The sequence below is a fragment of the Pelobates fuscus genome, chromosome 7 (genome assembly GCF_036172605.1).
Source record: "Pelobates fuscus isolate aPelFus1 chromosome 7, aPelFus1.pri, whole genome shotgun sequence".
NCBI classification, from domain to species: Eukaryota; Metazoa; Chordata; class Amphibia; order Anura; family Pelobatidae; genus Pelobates; species Pelobates fuscus.
Genome location: NC_086323.1, coordinates 186,392,648 through 186,408,128, shown reverse-complemented (window position 1 = coordinate 186,408,128; position 15,481 = coordinate 186,392,648). Strand labels below are relative to the sequence as shown.

Here is a 15,481-nt window from a genome sequence, read left to right as displayed (position 1 = left end):
GCATTTGTATTAAATGGATAAACTTTTGGAAGATTTTTTTATGGCATACTAATGAGGGAGAAGGATTGTGTCCCAGGAACCATCAGGAAGGGGGTGTACAGAGTACCCCTCCTGCTTGTCACTCTGTGCAGTGTGGTCTAGGAGGATGGTTGCAGAGAATTTAAATTGTCCTCTGCTCAGTCTGATTGCTCATTTGCTGAAAGTGAAGGGGGCGAATATATGACTCTCAGGTTTATCAACACCACTCTGGTAACAGAGACAGTGCAGGAAAAAATGGAAAATTCAGTGCCCTGCAGTGCTTTGGACAGCTAGTGGAAATTAATTTTGGCTCTCCTGCGTTGCTAGTGGAAGTAGGGAGCGGCACTCGGCAGACCCCAGGTATGGAGTCAAACCGTTCAAAATTGTCTTGGTTCTGTACAATGGGGGGAGTGCCAGGGCACTCCTGATATCATAACCACTACATTGAGCTGTAGCATATATGGTGCTTAAAGTTTTCCTTTAAGGAGGTTGGCTGTTATCTAGTTTAGTTATAAGAAAACAGAAATAAGCGCTCACTCTCTGACACGAGCTGCAATTCACCAACAAGGTGTTCCCCCAATCTTGTGCAAAACAAATGGAGATATGGTAAGGTAAACAGCACTAATGACTAAAAGATTACATACATAATTGGAACAATTTCCAGAAGTATAGATCTTAAAATAAGATAAAAAGACACAATAATAGTGCAGCACTTGGTGGTAATAGTGGAAACAATTATATAGTGCCAAATGAACACTAGCACTTTTTAGATCTCAATAAGCTCTATTTAGGGAGTCTGGATGGAATAATCCCCGTCTATCAGGGCCAGATTAAGAGCCCAGTGGGCCTGGTGCTGACAATTATGATGGGGCTTATTACAGAAACTTATCGACCAAAAACACTAAAACAGTCATACCTCCCAAGAGTCATGTATCTGTTGGAGTTGGTGTTGGAGGGAAACTCAAAAGGATGCAGCTATAAGAAAACACATACTCTATGCTAATCTCTTTATCTAATTAATGCTTTCATCTTTTAAGTAAATCCATACCCCATAACAGCAGTGTCCATGGGCGGGGTAAAAGGGTGCACCATTGATGCGAATCACGTGACCAGAACTGCCAAAAGGGGCAAACATGCCCAGAAAAGGGGCATGTCTGTCCAAAGAATTGGAAGGCCAGCCTGGCATCAGTGTCCCTATATATCACAGTGTCAATATCCCCATGTCGCCCAGTCCCCTAGTCTCCCATTGTCTGTGTCCCCATTTCTCCCAGTGTCCCCATGTCTGAGTGTGTCCTGTGTCACTAGGATACTAGGGGACACTGAGAGACATGGGGACAATGAGAGACCCGGGAACACTGAGAGACATGAGGGCACTGCTCCCAGTGCCCCCATGTCTCTCATTGGGGTACTTGTGAATGGGGGTACTTGTGAATACAGACATGGGGACACTGGGAGACATGAGGACACAGTCATTTGGGGACACTGGGAGAAATGAGGAGACAGACACTAGGAGACATGGGGACACAGACACTAGGGACACTGGCTGGGAGGCATGGGGACACAGACACTTGGAGACACTGAGAGACATGGGGCACTTGTGGACATAGACAAGGGGACACTGGGAGGCATGAGGACATTGAGATATTTGGGGACACTAAGGACACAGAGACATGGGGACACTAGGGGCACTGGCTGGGAGACATAGGGACACTGGGAGACATGGGGACACAGACACTAGCTGGGAGTCATGGGGACACAGAGACATGGGGATACAGACACTAGCTGGGAGACATGGGGACATTGAGAGACATGGGGACACAGACACATGGGGACACAAAGACATGGGGCACTTGTGGACATAGACATGGGGACACAGACATTTGGGGACACTGGGAGACATGGGGACACTAAGGACATAGAGACATGGGGACACAGACACTGGGAGACATGGGAACACTGAGACACTATGGACACTGTCTGGGAAACATAGGGACACTGGGAGACATGGGGACAGTGGCTGGGAGTCATGGGGACACTGGGAGACATGGGGACATTGAGAGACATGGGGAAACAGAGACAAGGGGACACAGAGACAAGGGGACACAGAGACATGGGGACACAGATACTGGGAGACTAGGGGACACTCGGAGCCATGGTGACACAGACATTTGGGGAAACTAAGACACTAGGGACACTGAAATACATAGGGACACAGACACTAGGGACACTGGCTGGGAGGCATGGGGACACAGACACTTGGACACTGGGAGACATGGGGCACTTGTGGACATAGACATGGGGACACAGACATTTGGGGACACTGGGAGACATTGGGACACTAAGGACACAGAGACATGGGGACACAGACACTGGGAGACATGGGGACACTGAGACACTGGCTGGGAGACATAGGGACACTGAGACACTGGCTGGGAGACATAGGGACACTGGGAGACATGGGGACACAGACACTGGCTGGGATTCATGGGGATACTGAGAGATATGGGAACACTGAGAGACATGTGTCTACATGTCTCCCTGCTGCCTTTCCCACCATCCTTCACATACCTGAGCTGTAGTCTGTCTCTGCAGGCTGGGAGCTGCTGTCTGGACTCTCGCGGATCAGTGAGAAGAGAGAGGCAGGGAGATGCTGTAACTTCCTATCCCTGCCTCTCTCCACACACAGTGACCCCTACTGGCCGGTGCTGGTAAGATTTTTTTTTTTTTTTATACAATGGGCCTATTGCATGGGCCTGGGCCTGGAGCTGCAGCTCCATCAGCCCCTATGTTAATCCGGCACTGCCGTCTATGGATTTCTTTGTGTGGAGCACCCTTAGGTAAATAGCCTGAGACTTTATATCAATATATACTTTTGTGTGGCAATTTTGCTTTCTGTGATGGCTATTAAGCTTATAAGACAAACTTTCCAAATTCTAAAATAGTTCCACATTGAAATTACATTTTACATCTCGTATTTTGAAACTACCAAAAATTAAACTAAAATCCTAGACATATTATGTACTATGTAAATCAGGACAAACACATTCATTTTGAATTACTTTTCTTAAACTGAACTACCTTTGCACCCATTATTATTGCCAAAACTATGAAATAATATATATATTTTTTTATTTTGCAATTATACGTGCATTTTTTTTTTAATAATAGGTGAGAATGTATATGTATATATGTCTGTCACATCAAATGTAATGCCTTTATTGATGCAATAAATTATACATGTTAATTGCAGTTGAACACAGACATAGCAACAATGAAAAAAATTGCTTTAAATCTTAAATGAAAACCAAACAAAACGAGCTAGATCCCTAAGGGGTTAAATAAGCTAAGAAAGCTCATGGGGATATTTGCCTCTCGGCTTAAAGAACATCTTCAAAGTTCTGACTTCTGAATAAACAACCTCTGCCGCTCCAGATGATAAGACTTCCATAATAAATTCACCCTCTATGGAAAATCCAGTAAGTCCTGCGCCTGAAGGCGGATTACTAGATTCTTCAGAGGGAGAGTTACGTCTCTAGGCCAGCCTTATAAATAGATTGTAGATGATCTACAAAAGAACGCACTCTTGCCTACAACTAGAGAAAAGTAAGACTGTTGGTGATAAATGGGCGGGTGACTTTATACTTTTAATTGTACAGTGGGACCTCGGTTTCCAAACGCCTTGGATAACATAATTTTTGGTTTACAAATAAAAATCCATTGAAAATAATGCTTTGGTTTACAAAAATGTTTTCCAATACAAAGCAAGTTTCCCCAGGATGCCCCACTGTATAAGTTTTCAAATTAACTCTGATAGGTTAGATTGCGGTTACGGCCCATATGTGATATTGCCTTTGTTACCTAAGAATATGATATATTGACATAATTATTTTTATTTATAAGCATAATAAATTAATTTACAATGAAAAACAAATGTTGAATATAGAATTTGCCCCAGATTTTTCAAATATAGTTCTCACACACCGGGGGATAATGACCAAGTTATCCTCTCCCGTAGATCTGCAGTACCAGACAGCTACACACTCCCATACACAATCACACAACTACACACTCCCATACACAAACACATAACTACACACTCCCATACACATACAGTGATACAACAGCTTCACACTCTCACTTAGCTACACATTTCCTTACACATGTGTCACCCTCACACCCAGTGTACCCGCCATCTACCTCACACTTGTGTATCAATATGCCCCCAGGTAACTCTCTAAACCCCAGCATACCCTCATGTCCCCAGGTATCTGCATTAGCAGGTTCTCTCCGTTACCAGCAAAACGTATTTGGCCCTTTTCATGCCTCTGGTAAGCAAATACCTACAATGTGTGTCATCAGCTAGGCTTGAGGAGCCATTTTAAACCCGGGCCATCAGCAATCTAGGACATAGAATGTTTGAGATGCACACATACCTCTCTTTTCTGGGCAGGTGTCCACAGGTCACAGTTGAACATTTAGAGAGCCTTAAATACCACTATGCAAATAACCCCCATATTATTATTTTTTTAATAACCCCCAGATTTATTAAGTTTTCCAAGTGCTTTTTTTATTGGCATGCACAGTAAAATCATTCTTGCTGTAAAAAGTCATCACAAGCATACTGTGGAGCATTTCTGCTATGCCTTTTGAACCTGAGCAGATTTATATGTAAATATATAGTTAAATAGACAAAGCATTGTATATACATTTCCTCATATCTCTTTTATCTCTCTCTTTTACCTGCATTATAGGCTGAAGTCACAGCTTAAATATAAATGAAAGAATAATACTAATTAATTCTTACCATTTTGTGGCTCTTGGTTTAATTCCAACGTACTTAATAAAAGTTTTCCCAATTCTCGTTTTGATATTTTCTTTAAAAGACATAAGAAAGTAAATAAAGAACAACAACAATTAGTAATCAGTCAGCGATAAACTGTCAGATTTCAAATGGGCTTTGCTTATGGATGATGCCAGACTTTCTCAAGGTTTATAACAGCTGCTTTTACACAAAAACAAAAACAAGCTGCTTGAATATTTAGACCCTTACCACGTGTACAAACCGGGGCATACCTACCACAGTCGCAGCTCTTCACTCCAGGGTCGGTGCACTGCTGCAGTGATTGCCATGTAACCGGCATGAGGGGAGCTCTCCTCTGGCCACTGTGTGTAGTGCAGCCAAGCACTGTGATCTGTCAGGAAGTGATCAGTGAGAAATCACTTCCTGTCAGACTGGGTACCATTTGGCCATGATAGACACAGAGTCAGAAGGTACAGGAGGGGAAAAGGGGTAAAGAGACAAATCAAGGGGCTGGGGGGAAGAAACAGGGAATGAGACAAATAGAGGGGCTGGGGAGATGATAGAGGGAATGAGACACACAGGGGAGATGGATTGAGACAAATCAAGGGGCTGGGGGGAAGAAACAGGGAATGAGACTAATGGAGGGCCTGGGGAGATGATAGAGGAAATGAGACTAATGGAGGGCCTGGGGAGATGATAGAGGGAATGAGACACATGGGGGAGAGGGATTGAGACAAAGGGAGGGGCTGGGGGTTGAGAGATGGAATGAGACAAATGGAGGGGCTGGGAGGGAGAGGGAATAAGACAAATGAGACATTGTTAACCCCTTAAGGACCAAACTTCTGAAATAAAAGGGAATCATGACATGTCACACACGTCATGTGTCCTTAAGGGGTTAAGGGACCCAGCAGTCACATGTCATTGAGCACCGATGCATAACTTAGAGAGAAGGGAGAAACAGTTGGAATAGATTCTGCGTTGCTTTGGGACCTAGTGGGGTAGAGGGAATAAGAGAAATGGAGGGGCTGAGGGAGGTAGAAGGAATGAGACACATGCAGGGGCTGGGTGGGGGGAGAGGAAATGTGACAAATGGAGGGGCTGAGGGGGCAAGAGGGAACTGTCAGGATCGGGACAGGGATCCAACACGCAGAGTACAAACAGGAGAAGTTACGTATACCGGACCTTAGAATGGCCGGACTAACGTAAGGAGTAAGCAAAGAATGGTCTAGAGACAAGCCGAGGTCGAGGGAACGAGAGAGCAGGTAAACGAGAGACAAGCCGGGTCAAAAAGGTAATAGAGGTAAGCAGGGTAGAATAATACAAGCCGGGTCAGAACCAAAGAGACAAATAGAAATAAGAGCGCTGAGTGACTAGACTAGCTAGAACCACGACAGGGCAATGAACCAATACACAAAACCTTATTTTATACCCTGGTTCTAAATAGATGATCACGCCCCTGACGAGTCCTGATTCGTGCTCAGGACTTGATTGACAGGTCGGAACAGATAGTCGTCATGACGTCGGCTACTAGAGCCGCGTCATAAAAGGAGGCGGATCAGAGGCGTCCGGCGTGTAAACGGCCGAGAGGACTGCGAGGAACGAGTGAGTCAGCCCCTCTGAGAGGGCGGAATTCTAAGTGTCTCACCTCCTCTGAGGTAGAGACAACAGGTACCCTGACAGTACCCCCCCTCTCAGAAACGCCCACCGGGCGGAAGGAACCGGGACGAGACGGAAACCGGGAATGAAAAGCCCTGCGGAGGCGAGGAGCATGCACCTCCTCCTGGACCACCCAAGACCTCTCCTTAGGACCATATCCTTTCCAGTCCACAAGATATTGTAGCCTCCCCCGAGAAATTCGAGAATCGAGGATGGAGTTGATCTCATACTCCTCCTGGCCCTCAACCTGAACAGAACGAGGGGAGGGTGCAGCGGAGGAAAACCTGTTACAAACTAGAGGCTTCAACAAGGAAACATGAAAGGAGTTAGGAATGCGCAAGCCAGGTGGAAGGGCAAGGCGATATGCAACAGGATTAATTCGAGTCAGAACCTTGTAAGGACCAATGTAACGAGGCGCAAATTTCATAGAGGGAACCTTCAAGCGAATGTTTCTGGTACTCAACCAGGGCCGGATTAACATAGGGGCTGATGGAGCTGCAGCTCCAGGCCCAGGCCCATGGAATAGGCCCATTTAAAAAAAAAAAAAAAAAAAAAAAACTTTTTTTTTTTTTTTTTTACACACTACTCTTAGGTTTGCCACCTGACTGGTATTTTACTTGTTTGCCACCTGACTGGTATTTGAGTCTGTAATACCGGCAATACAAATGCAGGTATTTTTCTCAGAATAAATGGAGATTACTCTGCAATACCAGCACCGACCAGTAGGGGTCACTGTGTGGGGAGAGAGGCAGGGATAGGAAAGTTACAGCATATCCCTGCCTCTCTCTACTACTTACTGATCTGTGGGGGAGCAGCAACACAGCACAGAGTCCAGACAGCAGCTCTACAGCTCAGGTAAGAGAGGGATGGGGGGAAAGGCAACAGGGACACATGGGGGCACTGAGACACTAGGGGACACTGAGACACTAGGGGACATATGGGGACACTGAGACACTAGGGGACACAGACACTAGGGGACAAATGGGACACAGACACTAGGGGACACTGATACACTAGGACACATGGGGACACAGACACTGGGAAACCTGGAAACACTGAGACACTTGGGGACACTGGAAAACATGGGGACACTGAGACACTAGGGGACACTTGGACACATGGGGATGCTGAAACACATAGGGACATTGAGAGACACTGAGACATTGGGACACGGAGACACTATGTCCCCATTTCTCCCAGTGTCCCCATGTCCCCCATCCAGTGTCGCTAGTGTTTCAGTGTCTCCCAGTGTCTGTGTCCCATGTCTCTCAGTGTGCCTAGTGTCCCCATGTGTCCTTATATGTCCCAGTGTCCCCATGTCTATGTCCACAACTGTCCCCATGTCTCCCAGTGTCCCCAAGTGTCAGTCTCCCAGCCAGTGTCTCCTAGTCTCCCAGTGTCCCATAGTCTCCCGCTGTCCCCATGTCTCTGTGTCCCTAGTGTTTTAGTGTCCCTAAATGTTTCAGTGTCCCCATGTCTCCCAGTGTCTGTGTTCCTAGTGTCTAAGTGTGCCTAGTGTCCCCATGTCTCCCAGTGTCCCTATATGTCCCAGTGTCCCCATGTCTATGTCCACAACTGTCCCCATGTCTCCCAGTGTCCCCAAGTGTCTGTCTCCCAGCCAGTGTCCCCTGTGTCCCCTAGTCTCCCAGTGTCTGTGTTCCCTTGTCTCTGTGTCCCTAGTGTCTTAGTGTCCACACATGTTTCAGTGTCCCCATGTCTCCCAGTGTCTGTGTCGCTAGTGTCTCAGTGTCCCAATTTCTCCCAGTTTCCCTAAATGTATGTGTCCCCAGGTCTCTCAGTGTCCCCAGTATCCTAGTGACATGGGGACACACTGAGACATTGGGACACTGGGAGAAATGGGGACACTGAGACACTAGGAGACTAGGGGACTGGGCGACATGGGACACTGACACTGTGATACATAGGGACACTGAGTGACTTGCGAGACTGAGACACTGGGGCAATCCATCTATACAGCAGAATCAAACTGTGAGTAGTTTGTTGGTGATTTTACACAATTTTCTCTGATGTCACTCCTTGTGATTATACAAATGATTAAGGCTGGTATTTTTTTCCAAGAAAGGTGGCAACCCTAACTACTCTTCACATACTCATGCTTAAAGAAGCACTATAGGGTCAGGAACACAATCATCTATTTCTGACCTTATTATGTTAAAACCCCCACCCTGGCCCCTTCTTGCCTCCCTAAGTATAGTAAAATATAACTTGTATTCAAGTCTGCAGCTGCTGGCTCTGCCTCTGAACTGACTGTCTGCTGACATCATCAGAAGTGGTGGTCTGAGCAAATTACAATACTTCCCCATAGGATTGGCTGAGACTGTCAACTAGGCAGATCAGGGGCAGAGCCAGCACAAGTCCAACATAGCCCTGGCCAATCAGCATCTCCTCATAAAGATAAATTGAATCAATGTATCTGTATGAGGAAAGTTCAGTGTCTACATGCAGAGGGTAGAGACACTGAATGGCAGTGCTGCACACTAGGCAGTACTGCCCCAGGAAGCACCTCTAGAAGCCATCTAAGGAGTGGCCAGTGGAGTTATTTTCTCTGAAAAGACAGTGGTTACTGCAAAAGGCCTGAATGGAATGATTCTACTTACCAGAACAAATACAATAAGCTGTAGTTGTTATGGTGACTATAGTGTCCCTTTAAGTTTGGAAGCTTAAAGGACCACTCTAGGCACCCAGACCACTTCAGCTTAATGAAGTGGTCTGGGTGCCAGGTCCAGCTAGGGTTAACCCTTTTTTTTATAAACATAGCAGTTTCAGAGAAACTGCTATGTTTATTAATGGGTTAAGCCTTCCCCCAAAGCCTCTAGTGGCTGTCTCATTGACAGCTGCTAGAGGCGCTTGTGTGATTCTCACTGTGAAAATCGTAAATTGTAAATGCTTTCCTATGCGACTGGCTGAATGCGCGCAGCTCTTGCTGCGCGTGCTCATTCAGCCGACGGGGCGGAGAGGAGGCGGAGAGGAGGAGGAGAGCTCCCCGCCCAGTGCTGGAAACAGGTAAGTTTTACCCCTTTTCCCCTTTCCAGAGTCGGGCGGGAGGGGGACCCTGAGGGTGGGGGCACCCTCAGGGCACTCTAGTGCCAGGAAAAACGAGTATGTTCTCCTGGCACTAGAGTGGTCCTTTAACCCCTTAAGGACACATGACATGTGTGACATGTCATGATTTCCTTTTATTCCAGAAGTTTGGTCCTTAAGGGGTTAAGAGGGATGTATGGGAACAAAACTTGTGTGGACTGGCTGACAATAAAATTAGTTTAGGTAATGCAGACGCTGGTCTCTCTAGCACTGTGGCATGTCCCCTTTCTTCTACACTCACTACATACACCTTTTCTCTGTCTCAGACTATATACCAGGAACTTCTGCCTGCTAGTAAGAAGGTAAGGAGACAAGTGGACATGTGAGTGCTAGGGGACAGTCCTTAGAAAGCATGGAGTGAGCGCATCATTAGACGCATTTATGTCAAGCTCAGGGTGCTGCCTGCATAGTATGCCCTTAGTTGGACAGCCTGCAGGATTGGGAGGTATGACTGTTTTAGTGTTTTTGGTCAATAATATTCCGTAATTAGGCCCATCATAATTGTCAGCACCAGGCCCACTGGGCTCTTAATCCGGCCCTGTACTCAACCATACCCTATCCCCTGGAACAAAAACCGGAGCCGCCCTTCTACGCTTGTCTGCGTGTTGTTTGAACAACGTGGAATTATGAAGGAGAATTTGTCGAGTCTGATCCCACAACTTCCTCAAATTGGCAACATGGACATCAACCGACGGTACCCCTTGGGAAGGGGAAACCGAGGTAAGAATAGGAGGATGAAAGCCATAATTCATGAAAAAGGGGCTAGAACGAGTTGAATCGTAAACGAGATTGTTGTGTGCAAACTCCGCCCAAGGAATCAGACCGACCCAATCGTCCTGGTGTTCGGAAACAAAACAACGCAAATATTGTTCAATCTTTTGGTTGGTGCGTTCAGCAGCTCCGTTAGACTGGGGATGATATGCAGAAGATAAATTCAATTTGATACCCAATTGAGAACAAAAGGATTTCCAGAAACGGGAAACAAATTGGGAACCTCTATCAGAGACAATTTCGGAGGGTATACCATGTAAACGAAAAATCTCTCTCGCGAATATCTCAGCCAATTCGGGAGAAGACGGAAGTTTAGGTAAGGGCACGAAATGAGCCATCTTAGTAAACCTGTCAACCACCGTGAGAATAACAGTCTGTCTTTTAGAAATAGGCAAATCGACAATGAAATCCATAGCCAAACAGGACCATGGTCTCTCGGGAATTTCCAAGGGGTGCAAGAGCCCACAAGGAAGCGTATGAGGTTGCTTAGTCTTCATACAGACCTCACATGCCCCGACGAAATCCTTAATATCCTTACGTAATTAAGGCCACCAGAAATCTTTAGAAATCAAGGAACACGTCTTGCGTATGCCAGGATGCCCAGCCACCTTGCTGTTGTGAAAGCACTGCAACAGTTCCAGTTGGAGTTCAGGAGGAATGAAGTGCCGTGCCCCTGGAGCCTGTCTGGGAGCCAGATGCTGTACCTTCATGATCTCGGCAAGCAACGGGGAGTGTATCCTGAGATTCGTGTTGGCGATAATATGGCACTTGGGAACTACAGAGGACAAAACCGCATCAGATCTAGTAGAGGGTTCATGTTGGCGAGACAAAGCATCGGCCTTAGAGTTCTTAGAACCAGGTCTATAAGTGAGCACATAATTGAAATGAGTGAGGAATAAGGACCAACGAGCTTGCCTGGCGGACAAGCGCTTGGCTTCCCCAATATAGGACAAGTTCTTGTGATCTGTCAAAATAGTAACAGGGTGCAAGGTCCCTTCCAATAAATGTCTCCACTCCTTTAAAGCCATAACAACCGCTAATAGTTCCCTGTCACCAATGTCATATCTGCTTTCAGGCCCAGACAATTTCTTGGAAAAAAAACCACATGGATGTAACGGTTTATCCACACCTAATCTTTGAGACAAGATAGCACCTATACCTGTCTCTGAGGCGTCTACCTCGAGTAGAAAAGGCAAAGACGTATCAGGATGAACTAAAATCAGTGCTGAAGCAAAAAGATCCTTGAGTGTTTTGAAAGCAACGAGAGCTTCAGTAGACCAAGTCTTAGTGTCAGCCCCCTGTCTAGTCATATTGGTAATAGGCGCAATAATAGACGAGTATCCTTTAATGAAGCGCCTATAATAATTGGAGAATCCAATAAACCTCTGAATGGCCTTGAGTCCCCTGGGCAATGGCCAATCTAAAATAGATTGGAGTTTAACCGGATCCATCTTAAACCCGTCCCCAGAAATAACGTACCCAAGAAAGTTTATCTGAGACTGGTCAAAACTACATTTCTCCAATTTGCAGTACAATCCATGTTGTAGAAGTTTGCGCAATACCCTTCTGACTTGTCTGTGGTGAGTCTCAATCTCACTAGAGTGTATAAGTATATCATCCAGATATACAATAACGCAATCATGTTGAAATTCCCTAAGAACTTCATTAATCAGGTCCTGAAATACTGCTGGTGCATTACAGAGACCAAAAGGCATTACCGTGTACTCATAGTGCCCGTAACGGGTATTGAAAGCTGTTTTCCATTCGTCTCCCTGTTGAATTCTCACCAAGTTATACGCCCCTCTGAGATCTAACTTGGTGAAAATTTTGGAGCCTTTTAAACGATCAAAGAGCTCAGTAATCAAAGGAATCGGGTAGGCATTTCTAATAGTTATTTTATTCAATCCCCGATAATCAATACAAGGCCTTAATGTACCATCTTTCTTATTCACAAAAAAGAACCCGGCCCCGGCAGGGGAGGAGGATCTCCTAATGAATCCCTTGTCCAGGTTCTCACGAATATACTCCTCTAAGACTAGGTTCTCCTTAGTAGATAAAGGATATACCGTGCCCCTCGGAGGCATGGTACCGGGCAAGAGTCTGATCTTGCAGTCAAAGGACCTGTGTGAAGGTAGAGTGTCAGCATTCTTCTTGTCAAAGACTGCCTTTAAATCCAGGTATAGTGGTGGTATTTGTAAGTCTGTAGATTGGGTAGAATTAACCAGTGTGTCAGCTACGCAAACCGGTGAGACCTTCTGTAAGCACCTGCTTTGGCAACCTTGACCCCAAGAGACTATTTCACCCAATTCCCAATCGATAATGGGGTTATGTTTCTTAAGCCAAGGATACCCCAAGACTATTGGAACAGAAGGAGATGAAATAAGCATAAAAGATATACCTTCCTCGTGTAAGATACCAACAGTTAAGGTAACAGGTATGGTCTCATGAAAAATAACAGGTTCAGATAATGGTCTACCATCTATGGCCTCAACGGCCAAGGGTGTATCCCTTAGCTGGGATGGGATAGAGTGTTTAGTGACGAAGACTTGGTCAATAAAGCTTTCAGCAGCTCCGGAATCTATCAACGCCATAGTATTTAATACTCCCTTCTCCCAAGCTAAAGAAACAGGTAGTAGAAGCCTATGATCTTTATAGTCATGTATAGAGGACAAGATAGAAACACCCAAGGCCTGTCCTCTAGAGGAACTTAGGTGCGAGCGTTTCCCGGGCGGTTAGGACAGTTTAGGCGTAGGTGACCTCTTGCTCCACAATACATGCACAACCCCTCCCTTCTCCTGTACTGTCTCTCCTCTTCTGAGAGACGAGTATTGCCTATCTGCATAGGTTCTGGAAGCGCTAAAGTTGTAGATTCAGGACTTTGGAATGAGGGAGCTAGTCTAAAGGAAGGTCTACGGGTTCTATCTCGAGTGTTCTGTCTCTGTCTTAAACGTTCATCAATTCGAGAAATAAAAAATTAAATCCTCCAAACTTTCAGGAAGCTCTCTTGTGGCAACCTCATCTAGAATTTCGTCTGATAGTCCGTTTAGAAATACGTCCATATAAGCCTGTTCATTCCACTTGACTTCTGCTGCCAAGGATCTGAACTCTAAGGCATAATCAACAAGGGTTCGGTTATGTTGTCTAAGACGTAACAGTAGTCTAGCAGCATTAACCTTTCTACCTGGAGGATCAAAAGTCCTTCTAAAAGCAGTGACAAAGGCATTATAATTATAGACTAACGGATTATCATTCTCCCACAAAGGATTAGCCCATCTCAAAGCTTTATCAATGAGTAGTGTGATTATGAATCCAACCTTCGCCCTATCTGTAGGGTAGGAGCGGGGTTGTAATTCGAAATGAATACCTATCTGGTTTAAAAAACCTCAACATGTATCCGGAGAGCCGCCATAACGTACAGGGGGAGTTATACGGGATGAAGCACCTACTGTGGCTACCTCTAGGCCTGCACTTACAGGAGAGATGGATGCAGTACGCATCTCTTCTGATTGGTTACTAGAACGAGATAGTAAGGCTTGCAACGCTAGAGCCATCTGGTCCATTCTATGATCCATGGCCTCAAATCTAGAGTCAGGAGAACCGACCTGAGTGTTTGTACCTGCAGGATCCATTGGCCCTGTCGTAATGTCAGGATCGGGACAGGGATCCAACACGCAGAGTACAAACAGGAGAAGTTACGTATACCGGACCTTAGAATGGCCGGACTAACGTAAGGAGTAAGCAAAGAATGGTCTAGAGACAAGCCGAGGTCGAGGGAACGAGAGAGCAGGTAAACGAGAGACAAGCCGGGTCAAAAAGGTAATAGAGGTAAGCAGGGTAGAATAATACAAGCCGGGTCAGAACCAAAGAGACAAATAGAAATAAGAGCGCTGAGTGACTAGACTAGCTAGAACCACGACAGGGCAATGAACCAATACACAAAACCTTATTTTATACCCTGGTTCTAAATAGATGATCACGCCCCCGACGAGTCCTGATTCGTGCTCAGGACTTGATTGACAGGTCGGAACGGATAGTCGTCATGACGTCGGCTACTAGAGCCGCGTCATAAAAGGAGGCGGATCAGAGGTGTCCGGCGTGTAAACGGCCGAGAGGACTGCGAGGAACGAGTGAGTCAGCCCCTCTGAGAGGGCGGAATTCTAAGTGTCTCACCTCCTCTGAGGTAGAGACAACAGGTACCCTGACAGGAACAAGACAAATGGAGGGCTGGTGGGTGAGAGGGAATGAGACAAATAGAGGAGCCGGGAGGGGAGAGTGGGACACAGAGGGGCTGGAGGGAAGGGAATTAGAAGTAAGGTGGGTTGAATGAAACACATGGGGGCCCCCAGTGCACAAATTGTCACGTGTTTTCTAGTTACACCTCTGGATACAATGCAGGTGCCATATCTAATAAAATTCAGTCTAAAAGAAAAAATGATCTCAGTGAGTGATTAACATATTTAATATAACGTGACACAGAAACTAGTAAAAAGAGCACAGAGGATACAGCTCCTTAAGCAGAGATTATATTTATCCTCTTGGCGGCTCCAAAGCAGACTGTTTTTTACAAAACATGCCGGCCAGACTCAAGATTTGACCTGATTGTATTTCTGGCCCTATCGCTGGATGCAGAGAAGGCCTTTGATAGGGTCAGGTGGGACTTCCTGATGGCATCTATGAAGGCTTTTGGTTTTGGTGGATGGCTAATGGACGCTGTAATGGCCTTATATTCTTTCCCAAGGGCTAGAACTATAGGGAGAGGTATAATATCTGACTGGTTTAAAATAAGCAACGGGACAAGGCAGGGATGCCCTCTCTCGCCGTTGCTTTATTTGCTATATATCGAACCTCTAGCCTGTGAAATTAGGGAAAACTTAAAGATTAAAGGTGTTAGAATAGGTTAAGAAGACTACAAATTATCACTATATGCGGACGATGTCCTAATCTCCATTACAGATCCTGTACCATCATTGGATGAATTGATGAAAGTTATAACTAAATTTGGAAATTACTCCAATCTCAAGCTGAATGTAGATAAAACAACTATATTAACAAAAAATCTAAGTAAGGAAGATAGAGGGAAGATTGGGAATAAATATGACTTCACTTGGGCTAAGAAACATTTGCAATATCTAG

General features: G+C 45.6%; 1 protein-coding gene across 1 annotated transcript in view; it reads right to left on the bottom strand.

Moving 5' to 3' along the window:
* Window positions 1-15,481, bottom strand: part of EFCC1 (EF-hand and coiled-coil domain containing 1) — a 174,107-nt gene that overhangs the window by 7,811 nt on the left and 150,815 nt on the right. Inside the window, exon 7 of the mRNA XM_063426967.1 lies at window positions 4,823-4,892. Coding sequence (XP_063283037.1) covers window positions 4,823-4,892 — 70 coding nt within the window. The remainder of the gene's footprint in view (window positions 1-4,822; window positions 4,893-15,481) is intronic.